The sequence below is a fragment of the Lepidochelys kempii genome, chromosome 3 (assembly GCF_965140265.1).
Source record: "Lepidochelys kempii isolate rLepKem1 chromosome 3, rLepKem1.hap2, whole genome shotgun sequence".
Lineage (NCBI taxonomy): Eukaryota > Metazoa > Chordata > Testudines > Cheloniidae > Lepidochelys > Lepidochelys kempii.
Genome location: NC_133258.1, coordinates 141,092,687 through 141,113,942, shown reverse-complemented (window position 1 = coordinate 141,113,942; position 21,256 = coordinate 141,092,687). Strand labels below are relative to the sequence as shown.

The 21,256-nt window shown below is 41.6% G+C and overlaps 1 protein-coding gene across 3 annotated transcripts in view; it reads right to left on the bottom strand.

Moving 5' to 3' along the window:
- Positions 1-21,256, bottom strand: part of KIF26B (kinesin family member 26B) — a 420,929-nt gene that overhangs the window by 137,235 nt on the left and 262,438 nt on the right. For all 3 annotated transcript variants that reach the window (XR_012158167.1, XM_073338289.1, XM_073338290.1), the window contains one exon: positions 11,371-11,554. Coding sequence is in view for 2 of the 3 variants with exons in the window: in XM_073338289.1 (XP_073194390.1) it covers positions 11,371-11,554 (184 nt within the window). In the remaining variant the exon portion in view is untranslated. The remainder of the gene's footprint in view (positions 1-11,370; positions 11,555-21,256) is intronic.

Genomic DNA, 21,256 nt, shown 5'->3' with positions numbered 1-21,256 from the left:
CTACACTTGTGTACAACAATTTAAAATACACGTCATATTTCCTGTGGGAGAAGAGGGGAGGAGGGAAAGGACTGACAGATACGTTTTTCTACCTCTCTGTATCTATCATGGAAGTATCTGCAGTAATAAAGGCTAATTTACAGCACAGAGGTACACACAATCCATTTCTTGCTAATATTCCGACATAGAGCACTTTCAGACAATAGCTTTTCCTAAATAAAATGAAAAAGAGAGTTTTATAAATTGAAGGAATTTATGGAAGGTTCCTGCAGAATGTAACACAGATGAAGCCATGAATTTTATAGAAATGCAATAAAGGGCTCTATATAAATTAATTTGAAAACCTATGGAATTTAATAGCATTTTCTATCAATTGTGTCAGTGTTATGAACCACCCTACAGAGGGAATAAAATTTCCTGTTACATATGGGATGGTTAAACCAAAGTACAGAAAGGACATAATTCTGAATTAAATTCCATAACAGTTTTCTATTAATATATTATTGGCAGGTGTTGTCTTTCTTTTACAAAATATATGGTGCATATACTAGTTATACACACCAGTAATTACTTTGTAACAAGATCTATATATAATATATGTAGACTATGAAACAAGCACTATTGCTTAAAATTTTATCTTTTCAACTGACATACTCAACCAGCATGCCACTGGCCATCTCTGTGCTGTGTGTGTATCATGCTCCATTCCCTAGAGTAGAAGTTTTGAGGGCCACAGACTTTAAAAATGGATTAACTTGCCACCTGTTTTTATATAAAGAATTAATCGCATGACTGATCATGCTGATGATTGCAAACTTTGTTTTCACCTTTACCACATACAAAATGTGGAAAATACATTTTCATAAGTTATATTTTTTAGACAGCAGGAATGTGAACTTTGAAAGGATGCTTATTGTAGCTTACAATTTGTATTTTAGTGTCTAAAAGTGTATTTTAACTGAGACCGTATTAATGACAATATAGAAGGACCTATTTGAATACACAGAATGAATCATTTAGGATTGATTAAACAGTGATCCAAATGCTGTTTCATTTTATTATCCCACATCCTGCATTATATCCCACCGTCAGTTTCTAAGCAGAAGTCCCTAATGAAATCAATTCAGAGTTCTGCCTAACAGAGACACAATATATCTGTAGTGTTGTTGTAGATGTGTTGGTCCCAGGATATTGGAGAAACAAGGTGGGTGAGGTAATGTTTCTTTTATTGGACCAACTTCAGTTGGTGAGAGAGACGAGCTTTTGAGCTTACATAGTGCTTTTCTTCAGGTCTGGAGAAAATGTTACAATATGGGCACCTAAGGTCCACAGAAAGCCTTAGGTGCCCATATGCTCTGATTTTTGTGGAGTACTGTGGCATCTTGACTAATTTCCAGAATGGTCAGCCATGCATGGCAGGGGGCACTGCTTGGACCTCTCCTACACCTGAGATCAGATCAAAAATGTGCATTTGCACACCTTCCCCTCTGTTCACATATGACCAAATACTCAGCCATACAATGCAAAGCCAGCAAGGTCATTTTTACCAAGTCCCAAAGATTTGGTACTCGCAAGTCTGGCCATCTCTTCACTAGATGGAGGCAACCCCAATGGTTTACAGGTTAGTTATTACCAAACTGAACCAAGGATTGTGGATGACTTCATGGTGTTCGCTAGCCAGCCAAGCTGGGGATGGGGCCTGACATGCTCAGAATCCGGAGGGAGGGTTCTGCAAGGATCTTGCTTTTATGCCTCCTGATGGATGGTCCTGGAGTAATGTTACAGATCCAGAGTATAAGCAAGCCTGTTCTCTTAGCCACTGAGTAACTGTAGTTGTGGTGGCTGTTCCTGAGGCACCAGGGAGTGGGGAAGGAAGGAAGCAGATGAAGTTCCGGAGCATGGAGAGAAAGGATGTCTCAGAGGAATTGTGAAGGAACCGGTGAATGCCGAAGACAGAAGTTGTCAAGCTGTGCTCTATTGGAATCACAAATGGGAGGGGAAATGGGTTCACAGAGGAGAGTAAATGGGAGGGATGGTGTCCACAAGGCACTCACATTATTAAAATCTAAGATCTTCCCCAGCTAGACTGACTGTTTAATCAATGCTGTGTTAGAGGCACAAGGTAAAGCCCAGGCCTTTAAAGAAAAAGAAAAGCAGAGCAACCTTCGGGGCTTAATCAATAAGCTCATTGGATCATTAGTCAGTATTGTTAGAGCAGTGCTGTACTGAAGCCTCCAACAGCTTTACCATCTTGTCAGTTCCACTGAACATTGCGCATGGACACATGCAGAGAGGAGTCAAACACACAGGGAAAGGGCTGGGAGGAAGAAATGGGCTTTTGGAATTTAAGAAAAAAATATCCATATTAAATACTGTGGGCTTAAGCATAGAATCATAGAATATCAATGTTGGAAGGGACCTCAGGAGGTCATCTAGTCCAATCCCCTGCTCAAAGCAGGACCAATCCCCAATTTTTGCCCCAGATCCCTAATTGGCCCCCTCAAGGATTGAACTCACCTGGGTTTAGCAGGCCAATGCTCAAACCACTGACCTATCCCTCCCCCCCAGCACTTACTACACTATTGCCCCCCGAACTAATAAGATCTTAAAAAACAAACCAACCAGCCTACCTAAGTTCCTAGGTTTGGGGAAGTATTCAGCATCTAAATTTCTTACTAGCATTGCACTAGAATCATTGTTGTAATTTTCAGATTCTTTGATCTTGACTTTCCTGATTTCTATTAACCTTCTCTACAGGGATTTAAACATGAGCAAAAAGGGGGGAAAGAGTTTTAAACTACACTTTGGAAAGCTCCAGAAGTGAAGTGGAAGTGATTAACTAGGTCTACTAGAATGCCACAAAATATTATTATATAGAGAGTACAATTTTGATCTAAGTATCAGAAGTAGTAAAAATAAAAGGTCCAAAGGTCCAAAGAAATCAAACTGTTAAGAAGGATGAATTTTTATAATCTAAAAGAATTGTAATTTATATTTGTGTAAGAGATTTATAAAATATGGCTACTGTACTTTTGTCATAATTTAAGCAATATAATATGCCTTGTGTTTTTCAACCCTGCAGAAAAGATCACTTAATATATTGACCGGTTGTTAAGGATTTCTAGAGCTTCTTTCATTAGATTCATTAGACTTCAGCAACCATATCAGCTGAGCTGTGTTGACTGAATCTCATGGATCACGGCAGGTGGTTGGCTAGTGATCTACAAAGCAATTATAGTTACTTTGCCCTTTAGTGACATCACACAAATACACTACCACAATGAAGTAGTCTACACTAATGAGCATAAAAACATATGTCCAGCACAAGGTCTAGGGCACTGTGTGGATAAGCCAATTAGAATTGTGCAAAACTCAACTGTATCAGTTCACAGGTTTTTGTGTAAACCTTTTTTTAAATTGTACTCCAAAGCTAAAAGTGAAATTGAGCTAAAAACATGAAGTCAAATCATGTGAAACAATCAAGTTTCATGGTAGAAACTATGCTATAGAACCATGTTAAAGAATCACAGAAGAAACTGCTTTCTTCTATCACTGAACGGGGACCTTTGGTAGAATAAGGTAAACAGTTTTATTTCTAAAGCTAACCCCATCCTCTGTTTTACTGTAGAGCTTTGTCTAGAACCTCCCTCAGTCCATCTATGTTTCTATAAGGTCACCCATGACCACGGTATCTGAGTGCATTAAACTACTTCAATGGGAAAAGAAACACCATTTCCTGTAGATTTTGAGGTACCAAAGGAAAACTCACAACTTACTAAACAGTGACCCACTGTCCATATTTTTCTTTAGACGAGTTCCCATTCAAATGAGACAGTGATGATCAGCACTGGTAGGTTTCCACTGAGCCACTAAAGAATACAAGATAGACAAAGACATGAAGAAATGCCACTCTGGGGGTTTGCAGCAGGGTAAATCAGGAGTGACTCATCTATAGGATTACTCTGCAGCAAAACTGGTGTGAATAACATCAGAGTTGGACCCAAGATATCTACTGCCCACACTTTTTTTTGACAGAGTCAGCCATCATTTAATTTTGCTGAGATTAATCTAAAATGTGATTGTGACAGGAGGCGAGAGGTCAAAGGTCTCTTTATGTTGCTCTATTCAGCCTCTCAGAGGAACAGCCGTGTTAGTCTGTATTCGCAAAAAGAAAAGGAGTACTTGTGGCACCTTAGAGACTAACCAATTTATTTGAGCATGAGCTTTCGTGAGCTACAGCTCACTTCATCAGATGTTTACCGTGGAAACTGCAGCAGACTTTATATACACACAGAAATCATGAAACAATACCTCCTCCCACCCCACTGTCCTGCTGGTAATAGCTTATCTAAAGTGATCAACAGGTGGGAAAGGAGTACTTGTGGCACCTTAGAGACTAACCAATTTATTTAAAGGAGTACTTGTGGCACCTTAGAGACTAACCAATTTATTTAAAGGAGTACTTGTGGCACCTTAGAGACTAACCTAACAGCCTCTGTGCTGTTTAGATTTAAGGGGAAAATGAAATTCCTGCCACAGCAGTTTGTAAAAGATCTTTTCCACTTAGGGCAAAATTCTGCTCTCAGGTCAGCAGTGGGAACTGAGATCTGCCTTGCCGATTCGAAAGTAAAATTTCACCATTAAATTCTGATTCTAGTTGAGCACAGGAATTCCACTGAAGCAGATTTTCTTCCCAGAGCTCCCAATCATACAATAACTACATGACCATTTCCAGGAGTTTAGCAACACTGGCCCAGTCACACAGCAATGCTGGCCGGTTGGCATAGGTTAGGAAAAATAACCTCTTTTTGGGGTGCCTTGCACTGCCTGCAGGGATTCCAGCAGAGAGCAGTTCCTGCACTTAGGAGACAGCAGGAACCATAACAACGGCAATCCCTTCAATGGTGGGTGCACAAGTGAGTGGAGGTTTCTTGCACACACACACTCCCTCCCTTGCATAGCCAGGCGGGAGCCAGACACGTTCTGGCCCAGTGCTCCAGCACAGAACTGGGAGCGTGGCACTGGCACCATCAGGCTGGGCTTTAATTTAGTGCAAATTAACTGTACCTGGAAAATATGATTGGGAAGGCCGGTGAGTAACAGCTTAGAGCAATTCTTCCAACTTCTCTTAATTTCATCTTTTGTCTTTTAAATGCAGCTTGAAGTGAAGAAAATATTTAAAATCCTTCTGGTAGCGCGCACACAGAAGGAATCTGGCCAAAATGTACGAAAGCCTCAGCCAGATCCTTTCAACGTGCTTGCTGGAGAAAATTTCAGTTATGAGCAACTAACTGGAGGGCAAAAGGCCACCTGGATTTCATTCCAAGTGGAACTAACTATTTAATTTATAGAACAGTCATGTTGACAACAATGATGAACACACGTGTCCTTTAAACGCCTCATGGGGTATTTCTTCTTTTTTCCATTTCAGTAACCATGGCAACTTTGAAAAGAAACAGTTTTCACTCTTCTCCTCATAAATTGTGTTCAAGTGGTAATGGGTTTAGATCTCATTTGTCCTGTAACAGTTAACGTTCTTCTCTCTGTACTCCCAAGGATGAAGGTTTCCAAAGGAGAGACAAACCTTTCCCCTGCTTCACTTTAAAAAACTTCAAAATGGATGTCAATGAAGGGAGCTACTGTACATATTTCAGAAGTTGCATCTGGTTTTCTGCTGACCTTAATAGAGGATTTTCATAAACGCCCACTCAATGCACACAGGGATGTTGCCAACAAATTCCTCACATCCACAAATCTGCTCGTCAAAATACAAACACTTCTACACTAAAATTTTTTTGCCTGTGTTTTGTGGGTTTAATCAAGACATACATTGGTTTTCTTCCTTTCAATCCAGCTTTCTGTCTTTGCTTTCCAATGAAGTGCTAAAGAGGAGTTAGGAAGTTAAAAGAGGTAGTGAAACAACTCTTGGAAACACTTTCTGACCAGGATTATTCAAATAATCTACGATCTGTACCTGTAGCTAATGTAAATACAAGCAAGTATTGTAACACCCGTGTTGTACAACATACACCAGTTATATTGTTCTGTGTGTCTGGGAAATGACTGGGATGACCACAGAGGCTTGAGGGAGTTGTGTGTCGAAATCCCACTGACTTTCAATAGGAGTCAGATGCCCAGCTCTTAGGGACCTATGAAAATCCAGCCTATATCTTTTCATGGCTGTTGGAAGGGAGTTGTCTTAGGGTCTGGTGAAATCTTGATATGGATTTCTGGTTTGAAGGTTGTGTTTGTTTGGAAGGCCAGTCTCTGCTGTTATGGAATATTCCATGAATTGTATGGCAAATTTTGGATTTTTTTTAACCAAATAATAGTGTTTTTAAATAACGTGAAGTACTTAGAGACTGGGACAGGCACCGAAGAAATCAAAAGCAATTAATAAATATATCTCTAATCACGGCACAGACAATAGAAAATGGACAGAATCAGGAGCAATCACCACTTCAGCTACTAATCTACCTATCAGTGTTTGTCAGTTAGAACGTGGTTAGGCTTATGTATTACAAAGTGTATTCAGCTTCTCCTAATGTGCTGAAATTCCCCCTTATGCAGAGCATCCACATTAGAGTCATGCATCTCTTAAATCCCATTTAATTCCTATGGCAGCCATCTGTCCGGGGCTGAATTTCACTCACAGTGCATTACTATTTTATTTTCGGCTTTAAAAAACAATCCTTTTATCACAATACAGTATATGAGCAAACAACCATTTGGTCTCTGCCCTTGACACAAATGTCATCTTTCAGTGGCAGAATTTTATAAGGATACTTGCAGAAAAACAACAGAAACCACATCAGGCCATGAAAAACCAAGTGCCGCATGCAAGCAGTACATTTGCTAGGGCTGGTTGAAAATTTTCCATTGAAACTGTTTTTCAATGGAAAATTGGATTTTTGACAAAATGAAATTTCTCACTAAAAGTGTCTGCTCTGCAGAAAATTTCAAGTTTGCATTGAAAATCTGGAAACTGAAAATTTTCAGGTTTTGACCAAAAACCCAAAACATTTTATTTTTATTTTTTAAACAAAAAATTGAAGTGTTCCGTGGGGAGGAGGAAATATTTTTCCAACTAGCTCTAACATTTACCACAATATTCTAATGCTGAGTGAAATCCTGGTATTGTTCATCAGTTGTACAGAGAGCACCTTTCTGCTCCTCTGCTCAGTTCTCTGACTGAAAAAGGCTAACCTACAATATATACTGCCGAGATAAAAGTACAAAAGAATTTAAAGATGTCCTGTGCAAACATTGAGTACAACTACACTCCATATGTATGTCTAAATCCAACCAAACTAATCTGCCACCCAGATGTGAACAAGAGTACAGAATATGACCATGACTCAGAGATGGGGGCAAAGGAGAAGCAAGTGTAGTGGCTCCATCTGTTGCATGCTATGGAAGAGGATTATCATTCATGCCCAAAAGACAACTCAATCTATTTCTGTAAAACTGTGGGGATCCCACACAAACATCTGGTTACTAGCCAGCTACTGTCACTAGTACATGGAAGCTGAAGCACCTGTGGGCTAGATATTGATGGATGTGTGTGTGTTCCACTGCTAATTTATTTGCAGTACAGGCCATGTATCTCTTTCTTTAATTAGAATTTGTTGGAAATGAATCCAACAGAGGAGGGCCACAGAAAAATCAAGACATCTATTTTTCCTTCGCACAGCTTCCTGATTATGGGTCTTATTCTTCACTGCTTTGCTCCAGTTTGACTCTGGTGAGATTCTACTGAAATCAGTGGAAGTACACCCGTCAAAACAGGAGCAAATCAGTGCTGAAAGAGGCCCTTCCTCCTCCTCTGGGGTTGAGTGTTAACAAGAAGACAATGCTTGTTCCAAATTCCAGTCAGTTACAGTATGTTTTATGGGACGGTCTTGGGTGCGAGAAGTTGTTAAACACCTGACCCCGACTTCACTTTTTAAGTCTAATACATCAGTCAATCTATATTCTTATTCTATACCTACCACCTTTGTATCTGAGCTGGTAAGTAACCTTAATACCTCTGAATATTTTGCTGATGGCTAAAACCTGGCTTGTATCACAATTAAATATCAAATAGCCAGATATTTCAGTCTTCACTCACAATTAATCAGATCTTTGCTATACTGGTCATTTTTTGATAGCCTCCTATTATTCCAGAACAGATTAGCCACAATCCCAACCAACAAAGTAAAGTCTTGAATTTCCTAAACCTAACTCCACATCCTTCACTTTAATCTACACTTTAACTTCCATTTAAATGCAAATATTTGAAAGGAAATGTGGGGGAAATTAACAGAGCTTCTTGAACAGCCATATAGGAAATATTTATCTTTGAAGCAGGGCACTGCCAAACAATAAGTATGTAAATAATAATGTCTCAGTGATCCAATAGGTTGAAAATTTCCATCACTAGATCTGAGGTCTCCACAGTCTGACTGGCAAACTACATTCTCCATCTGCAATTATCCATTTATTATGTCTCACACCTATCCCTGACATATTAAAATGCAAATTATGCTACAGAGGAAAATTGATGGGAACAATTTTGATGAACGTATATGAATTGTAGGTGATAATTATAAGGTGACTCATAGGAGAAACAGAAGAGGACAGAAATGGAAATGCAGGCTAGACAGCTTTTGGTACAGAAATATTTCAGAATTAACTATTTTCACTTGTTTTGGTTCTATGAATTAAATCTAATTTGTGACAACTACTTTCTTTGAAGAAGCACACATTAAATATTTTAAAAGCCCTCATTTATGACTCTTTGTACAGCTTCTTTCCTAAATATATCAGTTACTACTAGATGACAAAAAATTCATTTAGAAAGAAATATTCTCTTGTGTACCTTGGATGGGGCACACCCTCATCCCAATCAGGAGAAGGCTAACAAGCAGCACAACTGCAGAGCCTGCTCCACTTGGGAGGAAGCAATCTTAAAAGGGAGAACTTGTTACTGGAATGGGTGGAAACCAGGAGGAAAGCTACTGTGCCTCAGAGTTAGTGGATTCTTACAACAGGGTTGCTGGGAGGAAGACAGCATGTAAACCTCCGCCTCCCACAAGGACTCACCAGGCCAGGTACAAGCCCATCACTGAAGACAGGGATAGAAGATATGGCTAAATCCTGGGTGAGGGTTTAGCCATACCTTACCACCATAAATAAGCTAGACCTCTATAGATTCTCTAAAAGGAAAACCCAGAGCCTGAACATTCCCCAGGTTCCCCCATACCTGTGTACTTAAAAGACTGGAGTAAGGTTCCCAAAGGGGACAGGTTTTGGAAGGGAAAGAGACTCTGAAAAGCCACCACCTATCACAGTATCATAAAATGAAGATTAGAATCCAAATGATCCTGGGTTTTATTCCATTTATTACAGTGGAGAGAGTAGAGTTACACTTGGAGAAAATGAGGCTGTACGTGAGAGTTAGGTGGGATAGTAGAGTGGATGAATACAATGCCCTTCTACTCCCACAGACTTAGGGCTTGTCGGCACTACCCGCCGGATCAGCGGGCAGCGATCGATCCAGTGGGGGTTGACCGCTGAGCGCTCTCCAGTCGACTCCGGTACTCCACCAGAACGAGAAGCGCAAGCGGAGTCAATGAGAGAACATCAGCTGTCGACTTACCGCAGCGAAGACACCGCAGTAAGTAGATCTAAGTACATCGACTTCAGCTACGCTATTCACTATTAGATCGACCTGGCGCAGTAATGTAGACAAGCCCTCAGTTCCTTACTTGGGTTCCAAATGTAAATGGTTTTGGTAGACAGGCTAATCTTGGCTCTGTTTGTGGATATAAAAAAACTACCACACAACTGGAACTCCATGCTCAGTGGAGGCCCAGAGATAGAATAGCAGGAATGTAGCAGGTCAGAACTGAAGCATATTGGCAGAGCTGTATGTGTATATTTGCATAGCCCTTTCCATATTATGGAAAGAAACCTGATGCCCTTACTCAGGAAAAAAATCCCATTAAAGGCAACAAGAGATTTGTCTGAATAAAGACTGAACGATTAGGCCCAATGCTACTTTTGGTTCCTTGCCTCCATGAGCACATCCCTCACTATTCGTAAATGCAAACTTTATTCATCTTGATTCTGGAAACATAAGAGCCCTGGGAGGACATAGAAAACTTTGCAGTGGAAATCATTTAAAGACATTACTCAAAACAGGACTGTTCAAATCTTGTACCTGGTTGTCATACTAAATGCTTGGAACAACTAATAGTTAGAGCCCAATCCTGCAGCTCCCACTGAAGTAATGGTACCAGTATCAGGCCCACACAGTACTTCTCATCCAAACCAGGAGGGAAAAAAAAATCCCGTGAGCCCTCTAAGATGATAAGCCATCCATGAAAATAATGGATGTGGTTCTGTGAAAAATCATGTCATTGCCTGACTCTTTCCCTTAGTGCCCAAGGGCAGCAATGGAAACAGTGAGGCACATTCTGTGTACAGTATGTCCAGATTGAACATTACCATTTCTCTGCTAAAAAGGAAAGAGGTTTTCTGCAAATTCAGTGTCTTCACTTAGCACCTGATGACTACAGAAAAGCATAATATACTAAAAACCTGTATAAGAGACTATCTTTATTAAGGTTTCAGAGTAGCAGCCATGTTAGTCTGTATCCGCAAAAAGAAAAGGAGGACTTGTGGCACCTTAGAGACTAACTCCTGTCTTGAGCAACTGTCCCAAAGTATTCCCCAATGAAATGGGCCAGACTCACACCTAAGATGGCAGGGTATTTGTACAGGGGGTTAGAGAAGGGATTATCCCTCAGGTAAGGCAAGCAGCTATCTCGCCCTGGGGCTTCAACCATGGAAGGGTACCATAGATGACCCAACAGTGGAAGCTGGTTTGGAGAGAAGATATATCAATGTATCTTCAAGCTGGCCTAGTGCTGCCATCATGTACTTAAGGATCTGTAGCCAATCAGTATATTAAAGGGGTTTTGATTGGGGGAAGGGGGCAGAATCGATGGACAGAAGATAAGACTGAGCTGTAGCTGTCAATATAGAGACCAACCTACTGGAAGGCCCCAGGTGGAGTTGGGGTTGCAGACAACTCTTGTCGTTTCACCGGCATTTCATTTACCACAGCAAGGAGTTTGAAACCTGTGTTATGCCAACAAGATTGAGTCTGGTTCATTGAGCACAAAATGTGCTTCAGCTTTATTAGAAGGTCACCTGCATTAAGCAACCAATTTGTCAGACTTGTGAGTGGATACTGAAGACAAGTTTCAGGGTATGGCAAACAAAAAAAAACACAACAGGTCTAGTACTCTATTAATGTTTTGCATAGGATATGTTTCTCCTCTCAAAGAAAAACAATTATTTTAGAGATAGTGTGATGCCTACCTTGCCCAACCCTGGGGTGTCTTTCACTTTGTTGACTGCCCTCAGCAAACATGGTGGTGCAGGGGGTGGGGAAGTCTGAAGGATACTGCTGAAGTTGGTAGAGAAGAGAGGAGATTCAGACACAGATGATGTAGATGGCCTATGTTTCTTCTTTTTGGATGACAGATTCAACTTTTGAGCAGCCCTGTGGGGAAAAAAAATTAAGTAAAATAAAAACTCTACTCAAAACAATAAGTTATAACTAATGTATTCACAGCTTCTCGTTTACAGAGAATCCCCAATTTCGACCTTATTGACTCCAAAAGTGATTCAGATCCAGACATGCCAAACCTGCAAAAAAAACCCCGCAGAAATTGGACTTGTTTTTGGCTTAACTGATTTTTGGCTTAACTGATTTGTGAGTTGCTTGTTAGAGGCTAGTTTTTTGGCTTATAGCTTGTTGCAGCTTGTTGCTTCTTTTTTTTTTTGATCGGCTCCCGGCAAGCAAGGGCAAGGCAGGGAAGAGAGTCGGGGTGCACAGTGGGCCCAGCACAGTCCCAGACTGCACGCCGGGGGGATCTAGTCACATAGAGTGTTGGGGTTCTTAGGGATTGTGTTGTTCTGGCCTTGTTTTGAAATGGGATTAGCTTGATTTTTGACTTATTGTGAAAGTCAGGGTGCTTATTTACCGCATGAAAGTTGGCAACTGTTCAGATCTCTTTTACACCAATTTTTCACTGGTATAATTCCACAGATTTCAGTGAAGTTATCCCTGATTCACAGCACCATGCAATAAGGTAGGATCAAAATCAGGCCCCTTTCTCTATACTATCCTCCAATTTAGTCTGCAGGAAATCTCCAGAATCTATAATTAAGCTAATGAGCGTACAGCAATTTACGTTATAAAATTAAGTCCAATCAGTGGAACATTCTGCTATTTCTGTTCACAAAGAATTGTTTGTCACCCATAAGCCTTTGGTTAAAGAATTAATAGTTGTGGAATGGTTGGATGTAAGCACCCACTATTATGTTAGTTATTATTAAATATTTAGGTGAATTAACTGACATGTAAGAAGCCTTCCACAAGCTATTTTAAAAATTCTACCACCTCATAAAAAATAACCAGTCTAACATCTGAACATGTGGTGACCAAAAGTTATGCTATTTGCAAGGAGGTGGAGAGAAGCACACAAGCTACAGTTGTACTAACAATTTAGTAAGTTTAATTTTGACTTTGTTTTCGCAACATAACTTTGGACAAGAATGGTGCTTTTTTGTCCAGACTTTGACTCAAAAAGCTAGGCTTTCCTACATTAGCATGATAGATTCTTACTCTATTTCAATTAAAAAAATATTTGGTCACATTTTCTTATTTGAGCAGATTTCTAACTCTGAGAAAAGATTCAGCAATTAAACTTGATTGTTGTTGTTTTGCACACTCTCTCTCTCTCACACACACACTCCACATTGGTATCCCTACCTAGGCAACCAAATATAATGAGTATATTATAATATTGATGTTATTTTGCTCTGTGTCTCAGTTTCCCTAGTTGTAAAATGGGCACAATTATGGGGCAGACCCTTAGCTGGTGTACATTAGCACAGCTCCACATGATCTCTTCCAAAATACTCCAAGCTGAGATGCATGTATCATTCTGAACTCTAGGGGCCTGATTCTCAATTACACCAAGGTCCCTTGATGCTGCATGTTCTAGCAACAGAAAAGGGCCTTAAAGTAGGTATGAATATAATTTATGCCCACTTAACTCCCCTTTACCTTGCCAGAGTATAAATGAGAATCAGAAATCTAAATTCTGTCTGGCTTTTTTGTTGGCCAAAGTTTCATAATTGTCAGATTCATACATACCAGCCAAATCTAAACCTCAGAAACTGATCAAATCAATTTACTCCAAAGAATACATACAATAAAACATGTTTATATATACATTCATCTCAGCTTTGAATATTTGTGTCCTCGTCAAGCAATTATTATTATCCCCATTTTACAGATGGGGAAATTGAGACAGAGAGAGATCTTAAGGCCAGTGTTGCTGTCACTGATTTTGGTGCCTCATCCAAGATGGCAAAATCAGAAGCCACTTTTGAAAATTCTGGCCTAAGAGACAGCCAAGGACACTTAAGTCTGTGGCAGAGTTGCGGGAAGGGGTACCTAGGTCACCTGACTCCTGGTTCTGTGCCTTAACCACAAGAACCTTCTATTGTTCCAGCTCCTTGTCCATCCCATTCCTCTAGTATCTGACTTTGATTTATCACCTAACCTTCCCTTTTATGATGATCTTCTTCTTCCTCAGAGAGAAGACAGAAAAAACAACCCTAAAAAAGTTGCCAAAAGAATTGCATCACATTTTGTTCTTTTGATACATCATAGTCTTGGCTTGAATTTCAGATGTGTTCGTGAGAGGATTGGTAACACTGGTCATTCTGAATTGTAGTTTCTAATGGGTCCCGGCCTAAATATGTTTACACCTTTATTTCGAGCAAAATTTTGTACTGCAAATAACTGTAGGGCTGGATAGAAATCTCGCTACGCTGAAAAGTCCACTGCTGTGTGTATGTCTTTAGGCTCAGCAGTCTATTTGTAAAGACAGGCAATTGCTCTGTAAACCTCAGGCCAGATTACACCCTCAATTGCACCCATTCAACTGCATTAACTCATGCCTAGGGTAAAACTGTTCGTGAGCATATTTCCTCAGAAATGTGTTCTAAGTTGGTTCAGTCATTCTCTCTCTCTCATGCCACTTTATTCTTCCCCAACATTATGTTGTTCCCTTTTTCTATACTGATAGTATAATCTTCTTAAGCTCCTTCTTGAGCCAATGAAGTCCACAGTTGACATTTTTCTTTAAAGGGAAAAAACACTTGTAGGATAACCGGCCTTTCCAAACTTCAGAACTATATCCTGATTTGACAGTTATAACCTTTGGGATGGCATTCAAGAAAAACCCTGAATTCTTTTTTGACCTGCAAGTGGCAAAATGTATTTAAGAGCAAAGTGCTACATCTCCCTGCCTTATGACCCAGCCCCCTGCCCCCCCCAGGTTTTGACAGTTGATCAAGAAGGCAATAACTGGATACCTCCCAAGGCTTCTGAATAAAAAGATATTTTAAACATATTTGAACTGGCTTTAGGCTGCATGATGATGCTAGTTTGCATGATAGATTAGTTTATTTGAATGACTTTTGCATGATGGACCTAAAGTGGTCAATATGGCCAGCTATCAGTTGCTTTGGAAATAGACAGTCCCAAGGCAATGCTGACGTGGCTGCGTGGCCTAGTGAGGGTGGATAGAGTTGCGTCAGAATGGTTCCAACTCATTCTTTTCAGGAAATTAGAGTTCGTGGTGTTGCATCGTCAGCTCTGGGGACTCTCACACCTCGAATCCCCTGGAGATTCATTATATTTATTCATGTTGATGCCTGGTGGCTAGGACTCTAGACTGGGAGTCAGGAGACTTGGATTCTGTTCTAGCTCTGCCACTGTCCTGCAGTGTGACTTGGACAGGTTACTTCACCTTTCTGTGCCTCTGCATTCCCTCCCACCGATTATCTGTCTTGTCTGTTTAGAATGTAAGGGCTTTAGAGCTTCTCTTATTATGTGTTTGTTCAGTATCTATCTGATCTCACTTGGAGCCTCTAAGAACTACCGTAATAAAAATGGTAATAATAATGGTAGCATGGCCCTATAGATCACCAGTAAGCTGACAATATCCAGATCTATATTACCATCTCATCTGATCCTAGTGATTCCCACTTAAAACTGTTCCACTGTCTGACCAAGGGCCCACTCCTGTAATGGGATACAGTATTGTGTGAACCAATACCTGTGTGTGATATTAGGGACTTTGCGAAAGCTTGAAGCTCTGTGGTCAAGGATCTCACTGCAGGGCTAGAGTCCAAGATTGCAGAAAGGATGTCCGAAAGCTACTCAAAGTTCAATCCAAATATGATAGAAGGTCCATTGGTAGTAAAGGGGAAATGCTTTGAAGATCTAGCTTATCTGGTGGGTTTGCTCTGTACTGAAGAGGTCTACCTCTAGGCTAGTGTTTCTCAAATGTGGCCACCATGGCCGCATGCGGCCACCAGGGTCTTTTCTTGCGGCCACAGCCTCATGGGCTGTGATGGGGTGGAGGCTGTGGGCAAAATAGCAGTCCCTCCCCATCCCTGTTGTTCCTGGATGCACCACCTTGGTGTTGATTGCTGGGGCTGCCAGCAGGGGTTGGGCCCTGCCCCCTTCTGAAGACAGTTGGGGCACAATGCTGGAGAAGCAGGCAGTAGGTGAGTTCCCCACCTTCCCAGGCATGGCGGGGCTCTGGCTTTGGGCTTCAGCCCTGGGGTAGTGGGACGGCAGGCTCTGGGTGTGGGGCTTCAGGCTCCAGCCCCCTGCTGCCTCCCCTCCGCCCCATCAATCTCCCCTCATTGCCCCTGGCCCCCACTGCCTCCTCTGACACCCCATCCAGGGCCTACTTTGTCCCCAGGCTTGCCAGGGCTAAGTAAGGCTGCTGCGAAAAGTGATACTTGTATCTTTATTAATATCGCTTTTCACAACAGACTTACTAGCTAGCAATAAATAAATTATACTGATTTGGACATGTATATGTGCATATTTATTTGTTTTCCAAAAGTTAATTAAGTGTTTTAGGAAAAATTGTCAGAGCAGCCCCCAGCAACACTCTGAGGCTGCCAAACAAATTGTCCTGAGAACCCCTGCTCTAGGCAGACTGACAGGGTTCACTACTTTGAGGGTCAACTTTTACAACAAATTTAACTAAGAAAACCATGTTCCTGTGGGAGTCAGGAGTGACTTTTCATCTCCCAAAATACTCAGAAGCTGTGACATCTCCTCCTCCCTCATTATAACTGTGTATATGCAGGGGGATTTTCAAAAGGGATCAGTGGTCAGCTAGCCACTCCCACCAAAGTCAATTCTTAATTGAGATGGACTTTCAAAAAGCGAAAGACCCTCACTGGGGTTTATTAAAGAAACCAAGAAGAAATTGCTTAGAGGTAATTTCTTAAGAGTTAGAAGGGCAAAATGCATTGCTCAGAAACTTGTTAAGAGACGGAAATGAAAGGACAGAATTAAAAGCTCAGTTTTCACAAGGAAGGAAGTGAATAGTGGGGTAACCCAAAGGCCTGTACTATGAAACCCATTCTTCATGTTTATTAATAGTCAGAATGTAGGAGAACACGAGGTGGCAACATTTGCAAATGACAAAATTATTTAGGTGAATCAAGCCTAGAGATATTTATGGAAAACTTCAGAAGAACCTAACAAAGCTAGGTAATTGGGCAACAGTAAAAATTCAACATTGACAAGTACAAGTTAATGCACAGGGGAAGGATCAATTTGAACTACTTGTATACATTGATAGCTTCTAAATTAACTGCAGCTGCTCACCAAAAGGATCTTAGTATCATTGTGGACAACTCAATAAAAACATGCTTGCTGCATTGCAATAGTTGAAAAAGCAACCAACATGTATGCAGTGTCAGGGATAGAGAATAATACAGAAGAAGCCATTGTATACATATTGAGGGCACAGAATCATAGAAATGGAGGGCTGGAAGGGACTTCAAGAGGTCATCTAGTCCAGCCCCATTCACTGAGGCAGGATGAACAATATACTTAGACCATCTCTGACAGCTGCTTGTCTACCCTGTTCTAAAAAAACTTCCAGCAATGGGGATTCTAGTGTTAGCAATGTTCATTAAAAAAACAGGTCTAATTATTTTCCTTATTTTTATGTACAAATTCCATTTCAAAATAGCAATATTGTACTTCTAGGTGTGCGAGTAACTGCGCTCCAGGGGAAGGACAAAGTTCACATTTAGGCCCATGGAGATCAGTACACTTCTCTAGTAGTTAAACTGCTATGCTCTATTCACACAGAAATGCATTGCATTCTGCTTATTACAACTTTATTAGAAAATGGATAAAAGTCACAGTTAGAAAGCAGTGCCTTTCACAAACACCCTAAATATTTACTCAGTGAAGTTTTAAAAATTAATATCACAACAAATAAGGAAATTGCTAGTCCCATCTATTGCTGCCAATGTTTGTGCCTAAACAACATTTTCACAGGTAGCCACTAACAGTGGTTGTATCAGTTTCTGGGTGTCCCGCTTGAGACACCTATGGCAGTTCCATGGTGTCAAGTTGGGCACTCAAAATCAGTGGCCACCTTTTTGAAAATTTGGGCCACATTTTTTACTTCAGCAAAAGCAGAAACTGCAATTGCCACCTATTGGCAGAGGTGTAATCTGAAAATGAGTCTTGCTAATCGGTGTAATGCCAGATAAAGGTATACTAGAAGCCTGCAGTTTGTTTTGATTATTTCCAATTGAAGTGTTGACAAATATGATCTGCATGTTGTGTGCTATGTTTGGGATATATGCATTCATTTTAAAATGAGTCATCGCAGCATTGCAGGTCCAGAAAAAGAAGTGGCTTGAATGAAACTAATAAAGGTAACAGCCAACATAGTGTACAGTAAGATGACAGTCACGCAAACATTATGCTTCACATTATTTCCAAAGCTCTGCCTTAGGGTGGGATCATTCTTCTGGCACTGTTACTATTTGTTATTACTGTCACAACTCAGAAGCTTCAATCATTGCGGCAGCCACTGTGGGCGGCAGTCCTGGAGATACCTATGCATCAGCCAGCCTGCTGCCAGTTTCAATAGCTCTGCAGGCTAGTGGTTCCTTCCAGTGGCCAATTTTCAGCGGTTTACGAAAGGTAGGACAAAATACTGATTTTTGTGAAACCAGCGGGAACACAGGGATCAGTCATGAAAGCAGGACATTCCTGGTTTTCAGGAACACTAGATCAATCTACTTAGAACTTGCTTCTCTTCTGGATGGTCCTCAGGCACCACATTTTACTAAGGGATATTAAGTTAACACCATCCACTGGGAGTTCCTACTGTGTTTTTGTGTCTGCCCTTAGTCTTACAATCAAAATAGAAAGTGCCTCAGTGCATAGGCCAGGTCTTCCTTTATGTCTTCTAAAGCTCTGAGGACAGTGTGGGTAATTAACAGAAATCATTCACAGAATCATAGAACTGGAAGGGAAGGGACCTCAAGAGGTCTTCTAGTCCAGTTCTCTGCATTCATGGCAGGATTAAGTATTCTAGATCAGTGTTTCTCAAATGTGGCCACTGTGGCTGCATGTGGCCACCAGGGGCTTTTCTTGTGGCCACAGCCTCCTGGGCTATGATGGGGGTTGGGGGTAAGCAGTGGCCCCTCTTCCAGGGCCAGCAGTGGAGGTTGGGCCCCGCCCACCTCTGGAGACACAAATGCTGGAGATGCAGGCAGCTGGTGAATTCCCCACTTTCCCTGGGGCATGGTGGGGGCCGGGGGCAGCCTTTGGCCACAGGGCTTTGCGCTCCATCCACACGATAGCAGGTTCTGGTCCCAGGCTCACCACCCATGCCATCATCCTTGGGCCCCATGGCCTCCCTGCCTACTCCCCATCCAGGGCATAATTTGTCCCAGAGCTTGCTGGGGCTGAGTAAGTCTGCTGTGAAAAGTAATATTAACAAACATACAAATATCATTTTCACAGCAGCAGACGTACTATGTAGGAAGTTTTTTTTAAACAAAAGCAACCAAAAAAGCAGAAGAAACAACAAAAAGACAAGAACATGCAAAGCATCCTTTTTGTGTTTCTATTCTGTTTAGGTCCATAAAGAATAGTGACCACTGTACATTATTTTTACTACTGAGTCTGAAAAAACCCTACATAAATAAATTACAATGATTTGGACACATATATGTACATATTTATTTGTTTTTCCTAAAGTTAAGTAAGTATTTTAGGAAAAAATGTCAGTGCAGCCACCAGCAAGGGTTGGTGGCCGTACTCTGAGGCCACCAAAAAGTTTGTTGTGAGAACCCCTATTCTAGACCATCCCTGACAGGTGTTGTCAAACCTGCTCTTAAAAATCTCCAATGACAGAGATTCCACAACCTCCCAAACCAATTTATTGGCAATATAGAATAATATCTTGGCACAAGGGGCTAAATTGTCATTTTACAACCTGTCCTGAGTAAAGAGCCTAACACAGGTGCATCGCTCCAACAGCAGATCAGAGCATGAACCGTAAACTCACAGAATCTTGTTCTGGGGGAAGAAGTAACTTACTTCACCTCTTTCCATTTTAGTAACTTAATTGCTCCGTGAGCTTGGCTGGTGAATGGATGAGGGGAAGAGGAGCAGAGTCAGGGCTTCTTCCACTCTAGACCCCTTTCCGACCCCTTCCAGGCAGCAGGAATACTGGGTGATTAGGGTCTGCTCTCATCATTCCACCTGGAATTACAATCTGAGCACAGTCAAACAGAGAATTAGGGGGGTTTTACACTGCCTTAATTCCCAGTGCAGCCAAAACTAGTGACAATCTAGCCCAGTGAGATGAATCCAGAATGGAATAAGAATCATCAGTTTAAAGTTTCCTGAATTTGTAGGTTCCTGTCAGACCCTTAGCATTTGTGTTTAATTGTTGTGCAGTATCTTTAAAATCTGGACACAATTTGAGCTTTCTGCTTGCGCTGTAAAAGATGCCATAAACATTTCTCTAATGCCCAGTAAACACTTGGTCCTTACTGTTGCCTTTATATTTATGTATGCAGTCAATTTCATAGCAACAATAAAGCTATCCAGGCTGTACATTTCAGAGCAATCTTTTACTTCTTGGGTGGTTAAATGCACACACAGACCCCGTACAGTACCTTAATGACTGGACTCCAATACAGCTGGGCTATAATCACCCAGAAATTCACTGTTGTGACTTAATTGTAACAGACAGTAAAATAGGTCCAAATCCTTCAATCTTTGATCAGGGCCTGAGCCCAGAAATTCAGAGCCCTTTTTCACACAGGAAGAACTTACTGAAATCAATAGGCTTGATTCCGATTTCACATCAGAATTTCCACCGCGTAAATCCACCAGCTACAATGAAGTAACTCTTGAGTTACACTAGAATAAGTGAGATCAGAATCTGGCCAAATGAGACCACTGTGCTAGGACTAAGACACCCTGGGGCTGTCTCCCACAGAAGTTCAAAGGGTGAGAACCCATTGAAAATTTGGGGAATTTCCCATATAGCAAACTGTAGGGACGGGCACTCCAGATGGAAACTAACAAGCTCCTTCCTGGCTACATCAGTCTTGATACAAAGCTGGTCTCAGTGGATGTCTCAGTCTCTTCTGAGCAGGTTTGCACATCCCCCACCAGTTGAGCCAAGACAGCCCCAGGGGGCTGCCCCTGGCTGCCCTGCTGGCTCAGTGGGCCAAGGCCGGGCAGCTGCCACGCTGCGAATGGGAGCATCTGCAACAGGGGCCTGGAGCAGCTTGTGAGACTACAGGAACTAGGCTGCTGTCCACGTTATCTACCCCATGTGCCTGAGGTTGCTCCTGGGCTCAGGACAAGCCACTACCAAGACCTTGGCTGGATGAACAAAAAGGGGTTTATTTGGCTGCCGCTCCCTTTAGGTGGGGCACAACCTGCCGCAGTCTTACCCCTCAGCACAAGTAAGGCACTGTTAGGAAACAATAGTCCCTCATTAGACCTGTCTTTCTCTAGGGAGGCTCTGGCAAGCAGCAGTCTCTCAAGCAGTTCCTGGCTCCAGCCAGGCCTCTCTCTCAGAGCATGAGCTGGAGGTCTGTTCTTTCCTGGTCCACGTCTGACACCTATTGCAAGTGTAGCAGGGCAGGGCTGACTGAGCCCACAACAGCTCATTGAGCCCACAACAGCTCGTTAACCCTTTTCTGGCCAGTGTGGTGTTTGTACACCCCCATCACTGTGTCCACCTTAAATGAGCCTAACTTTAAGAAAGTGATGACCACTTACCATCTAAAAATCACAGGCTCCTTATAAATGTCTCAA